At 45.9% G+C, this 15,916-nt stretch overlaps 1 protein-coding gene across 4 annotated transcripts in view; it reads right to left on the bottom strand.

Moving 5' to 3' along the window:
* Positions 1 to 15,916, bottom strand: part of LRRC45 (leucine rich repeat containing 45) — a 110,535-nt gene that overhangs the window by 33,788 nt on the left and 60,831 nt on the right. For all 4 annotated transcript variants that reach the window (XM_068115570.2, XM_068115572.2, XM_078779079.1 and 1 more), the window contains 3 exons: positions 3,088 to 3,158; positions 2,326 to 2,418; positions 1,345 to 1,437 (listed from right to left, as the gene is read on the bottom strand). In XM_068115570.2, the coding sequence (XP_067971671.2) occupies positions 1,345 to 1,437; positions 2,326 to 2,418; positions 3,088 to 3,158 (257 nt within the window). The remainder of the gene's footprint in view (positions 1 to 1,344; positions 1,438 to 2,325; positions 2,419 to 3,087; positions 3,159 to 15,916) is intronic.

The raw sequence follows: 15,916 nt of genomic DNA, 5'->3' as shown, positions 1-15,916 counted from the left end.
TGTCAAAAACCTCCTTGTATATAAAAGCACTAAATAGGAAGCAGATGATAATTTGTTGAAGCCATTTTGGATCAAAGGGAAACTATAAAATATAATTTGATGCATATGCGTTGATGGATGCCTCCGCCCATGTTAGATGTCAACCCATTATTATGCTTCATCTCTATTAAAGGTCACATTTAAAATTAAAGGTCACATGAGAGAGAGAGAAAAAAAAAAAGTAGAAGAGACAACATCAGATGCTTCCAACTCAAATTATTGACTGAAAAATTATTTTCAGACCTATGGCCTGTTGAACCCAAAATATAATCAGTTCATCTTTTTATAAGAGTCCATAGTTGTGCCACGTTTGGCTGATATTGCTTCAGTGGTTCAGAAGTTATTGCAGTACCAAAATGATGCTTCAATTAAAGGTCAAGTGCCATTTGGCCTTCGATCCTTTGAACCTAAAATTTAATAATTTTATCTTTGTATTGCAGTCCAAACTTGACAAGTTACCATGGTAAAAAAAAACAAACGATAATGGACACATCAACAGACGCATGCATGCACAGTAGGATGGACAATGTAGAAATGTTAATGCCTGTGGCCTTGGGCTGAGGAGGCATAAAAACAAACAAAAAACTAGAACGGCACTCGGTAGAGCGCACACCTCCGCCACGCTGAACAGTTTACGTTTTGTATCCCACTGTTAGGCTGGATCTGGATTCGGACCTAAACAAAAATCTATTCGGCTTATTCTTATCACCGACCCACCTCAGCCAACAAGTTTTGACAGAGGTCACCCACAACCTTTTAAAACATCATGCTATATATCGTTTTCGGCTCCATCTCTCAATGCTGAAGAATCACTTGAAAAAAAAAAAAAATCAGATCCAGATCTTCACCAAGATCGAAACAATTCGTCCTCGTCATACACCAAACCTGTCCACCAAGTTTTGTCCGAATCAGTCTGTTTTTATTTATGGGATTTTGCCCGCAACAAAGCCTACAAGGCCACTCGAGGTGGGGGCTACGCAAAGGAAAGAAAAGTACATATATTAGACAGAAAGGAGGAATTTATTGACAAATTTTTTTTGAGCTATGCTGCTCACAGACAAATAAACAGACAAACGGGGGTGAAAGCATAACCTCCATCCACCACCAGTGGCAGGGATAACAATAAAAAGAAATGGAGTTCAAAACGTCTCCTCCTGTTTCCTTGCTTTCAAAACCAATCTTTATCATTTGGAAGGATTATAGCTCTTTTTGTTTGAGAGTTTCACCCTTGAAGTAACAACTCACACAAGCAGAAAATTGTACACAATGCACCCATGCAAAAACCTCATTTTGCGTGGCACCTACCTCCTCGCGCTTTTCCTCACTTCGAATTCGCTGAAGCTCCTGCTCGGCCTCCGCACGTGAGGCGATGGCAGCAGATTTTGCCTTGCCGAGCTCCTGTATACCCACAAACATGGCCGAAAGGATAGGGCGTGACAACTGTGGTTGGTATACCAACAATAATGGATTTTCTTTTGCATATAAATAAATCTGGACAATAACACATTGGAATGTCCTGTGATGAAGCTGAGTCTCTGGGCCTTTCACTTTCACATAGCAGACAGGTCAGTGGTCTCTGTGTCTTCTACCGCCTCCATTCTGGTTTTGCACCTTATACCCTTTACGTGCCTCCAACCCCTCGGTTTCTGCAGGGTGTTCGCAGTCTGCCAGTAACCCCTTTCTAGTGAAACACCCAAAATCCAGACTCACTGCTCACCTCCACTCATTTGTTTCTCTTTTTCCCACTTTTGGAACCAACTTCCACATTCTCTTCCATCTTATTCTTCCCTCCAGGGATAAAAGACAACTGTTCGCCACCATCTCAGATCCACAGCTCAGATCCCCAACCACAAGCATGATCTTTTCTACACCCACTAACCCCTGTCCCCAAGCACACCTCTTTACAAGTCTCCAGTTTTTCATTCCTGAGAGTCTTTAGCTGTATCCATCTTACAGTCAGCAAAATAGCCGGAAAAAGCTTTCTAATTAATCTTTACAGCGACAACAAATTTAACTTATTTTTCTTTGAAGTCAGAGTAACTTAAGAGAAACAAGCAAACAAAAAGGTCAGGGACCTCAACCCCTGTATCCTCCTCCCTTTGCCATAATTCTTCCCAAAATCCCTTATTTCTCCAAGTCTCCCTCTACTTTGACACTCATCCCTGACGCTGGTCTGTTTCCCACTTCACTTTCTACTTTCATTTTGTTATGTCACGTTCTGATACATTCTATGTTCTGGCTCCTCCACGATGTCAACTTGCATACAAAATAAATAAATAAACGTACCTCCTGCAGCTCCAACTTTGCCAGCTGAATTTGCTGGTTTTTATCCGTCAGGGCCTTTTCTACCTCAGAGTGAGCCTGCATAGCCGCTTGTAGCTGTACAAAGCACAAACCATACAATATATTTTTATATTTATATATATTTATTTATATATATATATATATATATATATACATACACACACACACACACACACACACACACACACACACACACACACACACACACACACACACACACACACACACACACACACACACACACACACACACACACACACACACACACACACACACACACACACACACCTTTAAGCTTAGTAGAATTACAATACAAACATCAAACCGAATGGTTGGTGTTACAACATAATAACTCTGAACAAAAGTTAAGGAGAACACTCCAAGCCTTACATCATTGGCATCATTGATTAAAACAGTGAATGCAAGATGGGAGCGCATAGTCATTGGCTCACTTTAAATATGGAAACTATTGCAACACAATTTCTATCCTGTTCAATCCTGCCATCTCTTGTTTTAGTAACCACCCAGATAGGACATGGTGGGGAAAGGGAGGGTTGAGGGATTGATTGTTATGAGCCTCAAATAATTCTTTAACATCGGATATAACACTGCTCTAACAGGCCTGTTAACACATGCGCATAAATCATAAGGATTACAAAATTTTCTATATGATTGAAAGGAGTGGTGAGGTCAAAGACGTAATGTGGAAATGAACAGAAAGCCTTTAACTTTTAAACCACTCACCTCTTTCTGCCGAAACAAGTCGGCCTCAGCTTGGACTTTTCTCATCCTCCTCCTCTCTTCCTCCAACTTCCCTGCACAGAAACAGTACAAAAGGCCCAGAAAAACCTAATAATTGTTTTCATTTCTCGATTAGCCACACATGCTTTTCCATAACATGGTGACAATAATTTTGACATATGGAACTACAGTAATGTAGCGCACAATCACTCTTTATAAGCAAGTACACACACACACTTTGAGACCGGGTATGTCTCTGCTCCATCTCCCGATATCAGCCAACAACAACTTACACGTACACACACATCAATATATCTATATATATATATGTATATATATATATATATATATATATATATATATATATATATCAATATATATATATCAATATATATATATCAATATATGTACATTTTAAGGATGTAGTACTGGTGAACAGGTGATTTTTTTTTTTTTTTTTTTTAGCTGAACAGTTTCCTTATAGTCTTATAAACAAGAATCATGCTATTAGAGGTCATAGAAGTACCCCTAAAAATTGAAAAATTCAAATTTCAATTCAATTCAATATAATATTTTGCATTTTGCATGCATGAAATTTGTTATAACTTTAATTTGCATCATTCTTTTGGGCTGAAATTTGGATAGGATATTCAGAATATCACTTCCTTTAAAATGATGAAGGCTTTTGTTTATAGGAGTAGCCATTGTGGATTTATTGAAGGACAACCAAGTTTTATCTGGTAATTGGCATAATTAGCTAATTAGTGAACATTTGACATAATTTCACAAAATCCTCTCATCAGGTAGTAGAGTAACACATGTATAATACATGTACCAAGTTTTGTGTGAAAAGAATGATAGGTGACATAGAAGATAGAAGTAGAAATGTGTTCTTTGTTTTTCCTTGTTTTTTATTGACGGTATAATTTATGCAAATTATATGCATGTAATATGACAAGGAAGCGTTGAAACTGGTCTGAGTTAAAGCTAAGATTATATCTTTCAAGAAAAACTGAAAATTAGATATTAACTTGACTTTGTTTTTGTGTAAAGGCCTCTCAAAGGTACCTATGTAGTTTTCTCAATTTTTCACCAGTACTACACCCTTAATGGGTATTTTGTAGTTCTGTGATTTATACTTCCAAAGTTATTGCGATTTATGTTTCCCCTACCCCTAAATCAGGGTGATTGAAAAGTAACTCCCTATTTTAAAATACTTATAATTTATTTCTTAACTATAATTTTTACAAGAAATGGATATAAGAAGACAGCGTATAGCATGAAGTTTTATTTAAAATTCGATATGGGCACCAGAATTCGCCACCAGCTTCTCAAGCCGCCAAGGGAACCGCGTCAACTGATTTCACCAGGAACTATTGTGGGATGGAAGACATAACTTCTCGTATTCGCCCTTCAAGTTCTTCCAAAGTCGTTGGTTTGGTACAGTAGACTTGCTCTTTTACCCAACCCCAAAGAAAAAAGTCACATGGTGTTAAGTCAGGGCTCCTGGCTGGCCACTCATACGGACCACGACGACCCATCCATCTCCCAGGGAAGTGGGCATTCAGCCATTCACGAACAATAGCAAAATGTGGAGGAGCGCCATCTTGCATGAAAATCAAATCTTCAACATTCTCCGAAGCACTGATTAATTGGCCAGATTTCGTCTTGCAGCATGGTGAGGTACCTTTTGGCATTCATGGTATCGCGAAGAATGAAGGGACCTACAATCCTTTCCGAAGTCATTCCACACCACACCGTTACCTTGGGCCGATATTGTGTTTTTTCAGAAATAACACGAGGATCTTCTCCTGCCCAGTAATAGCAGTTGTGACGGTTCACAAAACCACCGATGTGAAATACCGCTTCATCAGACCAGAGGATATTTTTAAAGAGATCAGACCAATCTTCATACCACTAGCTGGGCACGCTCCTGCAGGGTAAGACGTCCAGCCATGTTTGTAGGGCTTCCGAATTTCAAACAAAAAATAATCTGAAAAAAACCAACACAGATTAAATTCTCATACATTAAGGAACAAACACTAAAAATTTGAGAAAAATATTACAATAAATAAATAATTTCTAAATATTTTAAAATAGGGAGTTACTTTTCAATCACCCTGTATATATCAATATATATATCAATTTATATATCAATTTATATATATCAATATATATATATCAATATATATATATATATCAATATATATATATATATCAATATATATATATATATCAATATATATATATATCAATATATATATATATATCAATATATATATATATATATATATATATATATTGTTGTGGATATGAGAATGTTTTTTTATTTTATTGTTGTGGTAAAATGTTGTTGTAAAAGGTTGTTGTAAAATATCACCCCTCCTCCCTCCGTTTGTGGTTGTATAAAGGTCAAAGGGCGTTCCCGTAGTTAGTCCATAAAACATACATGCAGGACACGATATATCTTTTTTGACAGTTATATCCTTATTATGTGTATTAGCGTAAGGCTGTGTCTTCCATTAATTGAAATACTCCATTGCACCAGTGAAAGAGAATAGATCCCCTTTCCTTCCCATCCCCAAAATCTCCATTTCATATTACATCCCCTCTCGTCATTGCCGAGCCTCGATTGCCCATATTACCTCCCCTCCAATAACCGCCATTGACCACGAGGCTTGAGTCGGAGAAGAAAGGCGTGTCTCCACCTCGTCAGAGGGGAGGAGGGGCGTGCCCGCCCGTCGTCATCCAGGGCGGAGCCCGAGGGTCGCGCGACCAACCAGGGCCGAGGTGAGCACCCCGATGGGCGTGTCCAAAACGCCGGCGGCGTAATCGCTGGAGGCGCTATAAAAGGCGCAAACGGAAGTGAGTGGTGAGTTGGTCACAAGGAGTTGGTCTGAGTTGGTCACAAGGAGTTGGTCGCAAGGGTTGGTCACAAGGAGTTGGTTGCGTTGGTAAGGAGTCGGTGGTCAGTTGGTTGCGTTGGTAAGGAGTCGGTGGTCAGTTGGTTGCGGTGAGGAGTCGGTGGTGAGGAGTGAGAGAAACAAGAAAGAGTTGAGGGTTTGGACCAGACGAGTGGGACAAGGCCTGGCAAAGCACGCGACGAAAACAGCAGCCAAAACAGCAGCCAAAACAGCAGCCAAAACAGCAGCCAAAACAGCAGCGTGGGGCCTGGCCTGAACGGCGGCTGCTAAACGCGCCGGTTGTGCTGCGGGACCCCCTTGGACCCCCCTCTCCCTCCAGCCATCCACCTTCATTCCATTCAATCCTTCTTGTATACGTGAGTTTGTTTTGTTTGTTCTGTCCTGGGAATAAGTTAAGTCTGTAGATAAGCTAGTATTTGCACTGTGTCACCTGCGTCTTATGTGTTGTAAATAAACGTGACTGCTTGCTTTTTGCTTGTGTGTAAATAATAATAAACCCAGTCACTCTTCTGTCCGTCTTCTCGTTTTATTCCTTTTCCTCTTTGCATTCGGTCGTTTTAGTCTTTTCCAGATTGGGCAGCTACGGTGCGATACGGCCAAAGTTCGGGTGGAATCGGGTAAGTTTGTTAGGTCGCGGTCACCAACCGCTCGGTCTACAACATCTAACCGCGATCTGTAACAATTGGTGTCTGGGAGTGGGATTCGGAGCCCGAACCAAATTAAAAAAAAAAAAAAAAAAAAAACATCTAGAAAAAATTTGGTCAAAAATTTGGAGCGGCCGAAATTTGTTTTGTTTTACAAAACCTGAACTTTGAAATCGCGCCATGGCTGGTCAAGGCGACGGGATGCCGGTGGGAGAGATAGAGGGTTTAGGAGTAACCCAGGATCAAATGGAGGGGAGCAATGAGGAGGCGGTTGAGGGAGTATCAGGTGCACAAAATGGCGCTCTCGCGCACGTGGTTACAGCGGCACCAAATTTAGCCACGCCCATGGTCGCGGTAGTCGAACCCGAGATGCCAATGGATTTGAACCTGTTTATGAAACAGATGATGGCCTTTATGGTAAAAACAGACGATAATTTCAAAGGGATGGAAAACAGGATAGGGGGCCAAATGGGGGTAATGGGGAACCGGATGGATGCTCAGAGTGAGCGATTGGAGGGCCAAATGGGGGTAATGAGGGACGGAGCGAGGGCTGATAGTGAGCGATTGGGGGGCGAAATGGGGGGCAAAATGGGAGAAATGGGGGAACGGCTAGAAGCTAAATTTGAGGGGTTAGACAATGGGTTAGAGGGGGTGAAAAATGGGTTAATGGGGTTAGAAAATAGGATGGAAGACAAATTGCGGGAAATAGGGGAGCAATCCGCCCGGGAAATCGAACAGATGGGGAACCAGATGGAGGAGATACGACGAGGTGTAAGTGAGGAGGTCTCGGGGCTACGCGAGGAGGTAAAGCGAGGTGAGAAGCGTATGGAGAAAGAAGTGAGGAATAATACGGCTAAGTTACAAGGGGGAATAGAAGATCTGACGGAGGAGGTGGAACAGCTGACAGAGGGACAAACGAAGTTAGTGGAGCAGGTTCAAAGGAACACTGCAGTACTCGGAGGGTTAAAGGCGACACAAAAAGAAATTAAAAACGAATTAATAGCGACGCAGAGGCAATGTCAGATGGTACGTGAGGAACTGACAATGAGGGTGGACGAGGTGACAGAGATAATGGAGACAAAGGACCGGCAGGTGAGGATGCACATAGAGACGGTCACGGTAGCCTTAGAGGACGAACTTGAGGAGACGCACCGAGAAATAAAAGAGGTTAAACAAAAATTAGAGGAAGTGGAAGAGGGGGTGAGTGAAATTAAGAAGAGACGGAGGGAAACTAAAAGAGAAATAAAGGAGGAGATAGCGGAATATGTACAAGGTCTGTGTTCAAATCATGATGAGGTGCTCACTAACCAAATAAAAAGTTTGCAGGTGGCAAAGGAGGTGCGGAGACGATGTACGGAGGTGAGTGGCAATGTATATGATGTGAGGAAAGCTTCAGTCGGCTTGGGGATTGGTTTGGATCCGGGTGTTCGTGAGAGGCCGTTGGTGAAGTGTGCGACAGGTCAGGTGTGCGAAAAAAGAGGTGTGCGAGAATGTCCGACCATGGGGTGTGTGAGGAAAAAGTGCACGCCGAGGAGTGAGTGTGCCGTCAAGAGTGAGTTGGTCGAAGCGCGTGTGCGAGGGGGTACATGGAAGCGCGGTGTGGTGAGTGTTACAGAGGAAGTAACGAAAGAGGATGCGCGAGAAAGGTGTGTAACGGACGGGTGCATGGGGAAAGCGCATGCTGTCAAGAGTAGGGGAGAATGCATGCCTGTGGTGAGTGTTACAGAGGGTGTAACGGGACAATGTGCGGAAGAGTGTGCGCGAGAAAGGTGTGTAACGGACAGGTGCATGAGGAAAGAGTGCGCTGTCAAGAGTGAGGGTGAGTGCGTTGTCAAGAGTGGTGGTGAGAGTAGTGAGAGTGACAAGGAGCGTGAGTTGGTTGTGACAGGTGAGCGAGGATGTACAGTTCGGTTCCTCCGTACTCTGTCTTCTTCTCTTTTCCTTCTCTTTCGGTCGCTTTAGAGGTTTCCCGATTGAATATCTGCGGTGCGATCTGGTCAACGTCGGGTGGAATTGGGTTCTAATCGGGGAGTAACTGTTCAGACGCGGTAATACCAACCGCTCGGTAAAATAACATCTTTAAACGCGTCCGCAACAATTGGTTGTCAGGAGTTGGGATTCGGACCTGGGACTAAATGTGTTAGGCCCAAATTTTGGAACACCAATTGTGTTATTAAGTAACAATTGGTGTCGAGGAGTGAGATCGGACCCGAAGCGCGCTTAACGCGCTCAAAATTACAAGCTGCCGAAATTTATTTTGTTTTATTAAACCCGAATTTTGAGATCGCGCCATGGACAATCAAGGCGATCGGATGTCGGTGGGGGAGATAGACGGGTTAGGGGTAACCCAGGACTTAGGGGAAGAAAGGGAGGAGGAGAGCAATGACGTGGTTGAGGGTGTATCAGACGCACAAAATGGCGTCCTCGCGCACGAGGTTGCGGGCGCGCAAAATGGCGCCTCGCACATGGCTGCGGCGGCCGCACCCGCTGCACAAGTGGGAGGGATGACCCAAATGCAGGCCCTCATGGAGCAATTTATGGTACAAATGCAGGCGTCCCTCAACCTGCAGAGTGAGCAAATGAGGGCTCAGAGTGAGCAAATGGGGGTAATGGGGAACCGGATGGATGCTCAGGGTGAGCGATTGGAGGGCCAAATGGGGGTAATGGGGAACCGGATGGATGCTCAGGGTGAGCGATTGGAGGGCCAAATGGGGGTAATGGGAAACCAAATGGGGATAATGAGGGACGAAGCGAGGGGTACCGGTGAGGGGTTAGACAATGGGATAAAAGAGGTGAAGAATGGGTTAACGGGGGTAGAAAACAGAATGGCCGCTCAAGAGAATCAAATGGAAGGGATGAAAAAGGGGTTAGAGGGATTAGAAAACAGGATGGAAGGCAAATTGCGGGAGATAGGGGAGCAATCCGCCCGAGAAATTAAACAAATGGGAGAGCAGATAGAGGAGGTAAAAATCGGGGTAGAAACCAAATTGGATGCTCAGAGGGATGAATTGGGACAGATGAGGGTGGCATCTACAAAGGAGATGGAGGAGATGAAGGAGGAGATACGACGAGGTGTGGGTGAGGAGGTTTCGGGGCTACGCGAGGAGGTAAAGCGAGGTGAGAAGCGTATGGAGAAAGAGGTGAGGAATAATACGGCTAGGTTACAGGGGGGAATAGAGGGTCTGACGAAGGGAGTAGAACAGCTGACAGTCGGACAAAGGGAACTAGCGGACCAAGTGGAAAAGAACACTGCAATCATCGGGGGTTTAAAAGCGACACAAAAGGACATTAAAAACGAATTAATAGCAACACAAAAGGAATGTCAGATGGTACATGAGGGGTTGACGAAGAAGTTGGAGGAGGTGCCAGAAGTAATGGAGACGAAGGACCGAGAGGTGAGGACGCACATAGAAACGATTAAGGTGGCGTTAGAGGAAGAGATAGAGGGGGCGCACCGGGAGATGAAGGAGGTAAAGGAAAAATTAGAGGAGGTGGAAGAGGGGGTGAGTGAAATTAAGAAGAGACGGAGGGAAACTAAGAGGGAGATAAAGGAGGAAGTCATGAAATATGTACAAGGTCTGTGTTCAAATCATGATGAGGTGCTCACTAACCAAATAAAAAGTTTGCAGGTGGCAGAGGAGGTGCGGAGACGAGGTACGGAGGTGAGTGGCAATGTATATGATGTGAGGAAAGCTTCAGTCGGCTTGGGGGTTGATTTAGACCCGGGTGTTCGTGAAAGGCCGTTGGTGAAGTGTGCGACAGGTCTGGTGTGCAAAAAATGAGGTGTGCGAGAATGTCCGACCATGGGGTGTGTGAGGAAAAAGTGCACGCCGAGGAGTGAGTGTGCCGTCAAGAGTGAGTTGGTCGAAGCGCGTGTGCGAGGGGGTACATGGAAGCGCGGTGTGGTGTGGTAAGTGGTAAGTGAAGTAACGAAAGAGTGTGCGCAAGAGGATGCGCGAGATAGGTGTGTAACGGACAGGTGCAGGGGGAAAGAGCGCGCTGTCAAGAGTGAGGGAGAATGCACGCCTGTGGTGAGTGTTACAGAGGATGTAACGGGAGAGTGTGCGCAAGAGTGTGCGCGAGAAAGGTGTGTAACGGACGGGTGCATGAGGAAAGAGTGTGCTGTCGAGAGTAAGGGTGAGTGCGCTGTCAAGAATGGAGGTGAAAGTAGTGAGAGTGACACGGAGCGTGAGTTGGTTGTGACAGGTGAGCGAGGATGTACACCTGGAATGGAAGGATGCACACCTGGAATGGTAGAGCATGTGTGGGGATGCACACTTGAGTTGGTCGTGAGGCACGTGGTTGGGTGTGCGGGTGAGAGCACACCTGTGGTTGTCACAGAGGAGGTGACCGAGGAGGGGGCGCGAAGAGGTGTGTTGGTGAGGTGTGCGAGCGACGAATGTGTGCCAAGGTGTTCGGTGGTCAGGTGTGTGACCAAGTCGGTGAGCGGAATGAGTGTACCGAGGTGTGTAAGGAAAGGTACGAGGAGCATGGGAACAGCTGGAGGTATGAGCAAGAAAGGGGTAGCGTATGCATGTAAGCATGCAGGTGAAGCATCGACGGTAACCGGGTTAGAGGTTAGAACGACTTATAGCCGAATCGGGCCCTCGGTGCGCGTCGGGCAGCTTCGCGTGCCGCGAGGACCAGCGGGGATCCGAACCACGGCGTGGCTTCGAAAGAACCGCCGTACGCGATCCACGCTGTGCCTCGCTTGGAACGGCCGCGTCCGGGCTCCACTAGGCGGAGCGGGCAGCCCGATAGGAAGGGTCGTCATGGCGACCACTTTCTATTGAGACGTGCCGGCAGGTCGAGATCGGGACATTGGATGGCTCCACGCCGAGGTGGTGCGTGGGATCTCGGCCCGGGTAAGCCCCCGTCCCTGCACCGAGTGCCGGACGCATCCAGCCGCCGGCACAAAAGAACCCGCGTTCATGGCTCGGCTGTACGAAGCCGAGCTTTAGAAGGGAATTGGCGCACCGAGAGGATGTAATAAGTAGACGGGTCATGAGGATAGTGTTTTGGCCGCGAAATTAGAAAAAAAGCAAAATTTGATGATGGTACAGTGATTGGCAGATGATTGGCAAATTTTTGATTTGTTGAAATTTGGTGAGCCAAATTGGTAGTGGGAAATGCCCCGATGTGGTGGGATGGCAACCTTGCCATCTCTCACAGTGGGGCAAATGCGCTTTAGTTTATGGGGTGATGGCAGTGAAAACTAGCCCGGGTGGGTTAGGTTATATGGTGTGTAGGGATCTAGCGAAGATGACATTAGGTAACGTTAAGGTTAGTTAGTGACTGATACCTGTAGTGGGGACGCAGGTAGTTTAGTGTGGATGATAATGACGTGGGAGCGCAATAGTTTAAAGGGACGACTGGGAAGCGCAAGTTTCAGAGGGGAGTAGTTAGCTGAGATGATGCCGTGTGTTTGAAGATTGAACAGGTGTGATTGAACAGGTGTGATTGCACAGGTGTGCAACTGAACAGGTGTGTGGAGCAGTGTATGAGTGAGTGAATGTGATGTGTGTTGTGTTGACCAACTGGTCCAGGAAGAGGAGGAGGGTGCAGGTGGCACCAGGTATGATTGCACAGGTGTGCAACGACAGGTGAATGAAGGACAGGTGTGTGGAATAAATGGTAGTGTGGAATAAGTGGAGTATTGGAATGGATGGTCGTGGAGTGAGTATGGTGGAAACGATGGAGTGGAGTGGGTGGTGCGAAGGTGTGAATGGGGGAAGAGTGGACCCCCATCACGAATACCCGGGGCGGGTAGAGTAAGTGTTAGGTAGAGGGTATAGGTAAATTGTGGTTGGATATTGGCATCTGTGGTGCGGGTGAAAGAATGGTCTTTGGATGGGTGCATTAGTGTTGTGGAAATGGCTGGGCGTGTAGCCTGTTAGTGTGTGTAGTTGGTTGGGCGCTCCACCACTGTGAGGATGTCGGCCAGGTGAGGCCGCAGGTGGGCTCTGGGAGCCGGTAGTTGTGGATGGGGCCCGAGGATCCGGAGGACGGACCCGGGTAGACCAGTGCCAGAGGGCACCAAGGGGTGACAGAGCCAGGAGAGGGCCTTCCCCAGTTAGTTAGGTTAGGGTGAGGAGCTAGGCAAGCTCGGGTGGCAACTGCAGTGGTGGAGGTGTGCAGGTGGGTAGACCTGCTGGGGGAGCTACACGTCGCAGCCCAGAAATTGTGCGAGGGCACCGGGAGATGAATCGAGGGAGTGAGACCCCAAATTGAGAAGCGCCACAGTTTGGTCAATGGGAATTGGTTTTTAGAACCCATAGTGTAAGTTGGCCAATGGATTGGCAGGGAGAGACCCCGGGTAGTGTAAAGTGTGTTAAAATCATTTAGAGGATAGTTAGGACCATCTGCATCCACTCACCTGAGATGAGGTAACTCCACACCATGCCATGGTTTATTATTTTTCATTAATGCAAATGTTTTGGATTGTGAGACGCATCATGACGTGGGTGTGACATTGTGCGTAATTCCATCTCTTCCTCCTTATGAGGATTGATGATAAATTTGGTGATGGCAAATTTTGAAGTCGAGGGATTGTGGAGACGAATTTGGTATAGGGGAAATATGGGGAAGACGTGACAGTAGTGACGAATTGGTAAAGGTGTAAATTCTTGTAAATATGGGGTAAGGGCAAGGGTAGTGTAGGTGACAGGGGGGGGGGGGGGGGTGACGTACGGTAGGGACGAGTTTTTCTCACTTCGCTCTCCGTACGCACTTCACCCTGCATTGCCTTTATTGACGTGTACCCTTGTGACCTTACCCCTCGCTCATTTGTCTTCCCCCCTTTTGTCTCCCACTTGAGGACCTGTGCGCCATTGGGTGCCGAGGGGAGCGTGCGTGAGGTGGCCATTGTGCGCACGAGATTCCCAGAACCAGCATGCATTGCGTTGATGTACCACTTTATGGACCGCTGTTCTGCGGCCAAGTACCACTTGATGGACCCCAGGTTCTGGGGCAGGGCACCTCTGTTGGAGACCGGCCATAGTGGCCAGGGAATCTTGCTTGCGGACCTCGGTAAGGTGGCACCTATGCCAAACAGGTGGACCACCCTTAGTTGGCCCCTGTTGCCCTAAATAAAAATGGACACGGTTTGTGCTTTTTATATTTCCAAGTAGGCCGCATGAAGCCAGAAGACGTCGGGAAGAACATCGGCCCAGCAGAGAAAGAGAAGACCACCACCAGTTGTTTTGTTGTGTTTATTATGAACCATGGTGACTGTGCACCGAGTGGTGCTTTTGGTGCTTTGTGGTGCTTTTGGTGCTTTTGGGTGCTTTGGTGGTATTGGTACTGGTGCATCGATGCAATGCGTGCTGTCTCCTCCCTCCCAACAGGAATTTCTTTTTCTTGTTCCCTAAAAAAAACAAAAAAAAAAAACACAGGTCCTGGGTTGCGTTGTAAATAAGAAATCACGTCATTGTAAATAATGCTCCCCACCGTAAATGTATAGTTTGAGAATAATTCCGTAATTCGGTTAGCTGTGGGCTTGAGTCTGTTAGACAGGGTGCAATGCAATAGGGGGACATACTTATTTGTGTTTTAAGATTGTCACACTCAGGGTCAGGTTAATTGTAGAGGGAATTACACCTACGTGTCACACTAAGTTAAAGTTTTGTAGGCCCGAGTACGGGCCTGAAGAAAGGAGGGTGCAGTGTAAGTGTAACGAATTTGAGAAGTGTAACGGTTTTTGAGAAGTGTAACAATTTTGGAGGAAGTGTAACGAATGTGAAAAGTATGGTTTTGTTATGTGTAACACCCTCGTAATGTAAATAATGGTCGCAGCCGTCCTCCTAGTTAATTCCATGAAACTTACACGAGGCCACGATATATCTTTTTAAATAGTGTATTTCCTTATTCCATGTAGGCTAAATATGTGTTTCCCACTAGATTGACTCTGCATTGTATCAAACGAAATAAGCGTAGGCCCTTCCAATTTCCCCAATCATCTCCGCTCTCCAAAGTTCCTTTCAAGAGCGGTGCGAGTGGTGTTCAATCCCGCAAGCCGCCATTGCCCATGTGCTAATCTCGGAGAAGAAAGGCGTGTCTCCACCTCGTCATAGAGGGGAGGAGTGAGCCAACCCCACTTGGCCAACCAGCACCGCGGTTAGCGACCCGGTAGGCGTGCCCTCGCAGCCGGCGGCTTGATTCTGCTGCGAGTAATAAAAGCGACTGTAAGGGACTGCTTCACCAGATGACCTGGGAGATGAGAGATGAGCGAAGAGGTGACATACGAGAGGAGCGGTGAGATGCGAGACGCTCCAAGCCAAAGAGGAGAGGTACTCGGAGAGGAAACCAGCTAAGGAGAGACGCGCTGAAAGGCGGGAGACGGCTCCACCAGAAGGAGAGGAGCAGGTGTGCCCGAGCCAGCGCGTGACGTCTACAGCATCGGCAGCGGATACGCGACGAAGGGTTTTCCCGCCAAAAACCGCGAGGAATTGAGAGCTGCTGCCTCCGACCCTGCCTCCCTCTCCAGCAATCCACCTCAAGCCCTACCTGCCTGCAATATCCCCCGTGTAAGTGTGAACGTCGTCTGTCCTACTCGTTGTCTTGGGGTTAAGTAAAATGAATAGAATAAGCTAACGATGCACTGTGTGACTGCTTCTTCCATCCATTGCTGTAAATAATTTTGGTCGCTCTTTCTTTTTGCTTGTGTGTGTATAATAAATCTGTTCTTCCTCCGTACTCTGTCTTCTTCTCTTTTCTTTCTCTTTCGGTCGCTTTAGAGGTTTCCCGATTGAATATCTGCGGTGCGATCTGGTCAACGTCGGGTGGAATCGGGTTCTAATCGGGGAGTAACTGTTCGGACGCGGTAATACCAACCGCTCGGTAAAATAACATCTTTAACCGCGTCCGCAACAATATATATATATATATATATATATATATATATATATATATATATATATATATATATATATATATATATATATATATATATATTGTTACGGTCCGAGGATTAGATGTTATTTTTACCGAGCGGTGGTGTAACCGCGGCCGAACAGTTATTCCCCGACTAAAACCCGATTCACCCAAAACGTTGGCCGTATCGCGCCACCGCTATTCAATCGGGAAAAGACTAAGACGACACGGATGTGAAGAAAAGGAAGACGAAGGCAAAGAAAGGTTTGAAATACAATTACTATTTATAACTATTTACAGGCTCAAAGTAACCAAGGAGAAGGAAAGATACGAAAATAATATACAGAAGCTTTTAGAGACACAGGGAAAATACTAGCTTATCTAACAGGCTTA

Source organism: Myxine glutinosa, chromosome 5, assembly GCF_964187855.1.
Source record: "Myxine glutinosa chromosome 5, kmMyxGlut1.1, whole genome shotgun sequence".
NCBI lineage: Eukaryota > Metazoa > Chordata > Myxini > Myxiniformes > Myxinidae > Myxine > Myxine glutinosa.
This window is presented reverse-complemented; position numbering and strand designations above follow the sequence as displayed.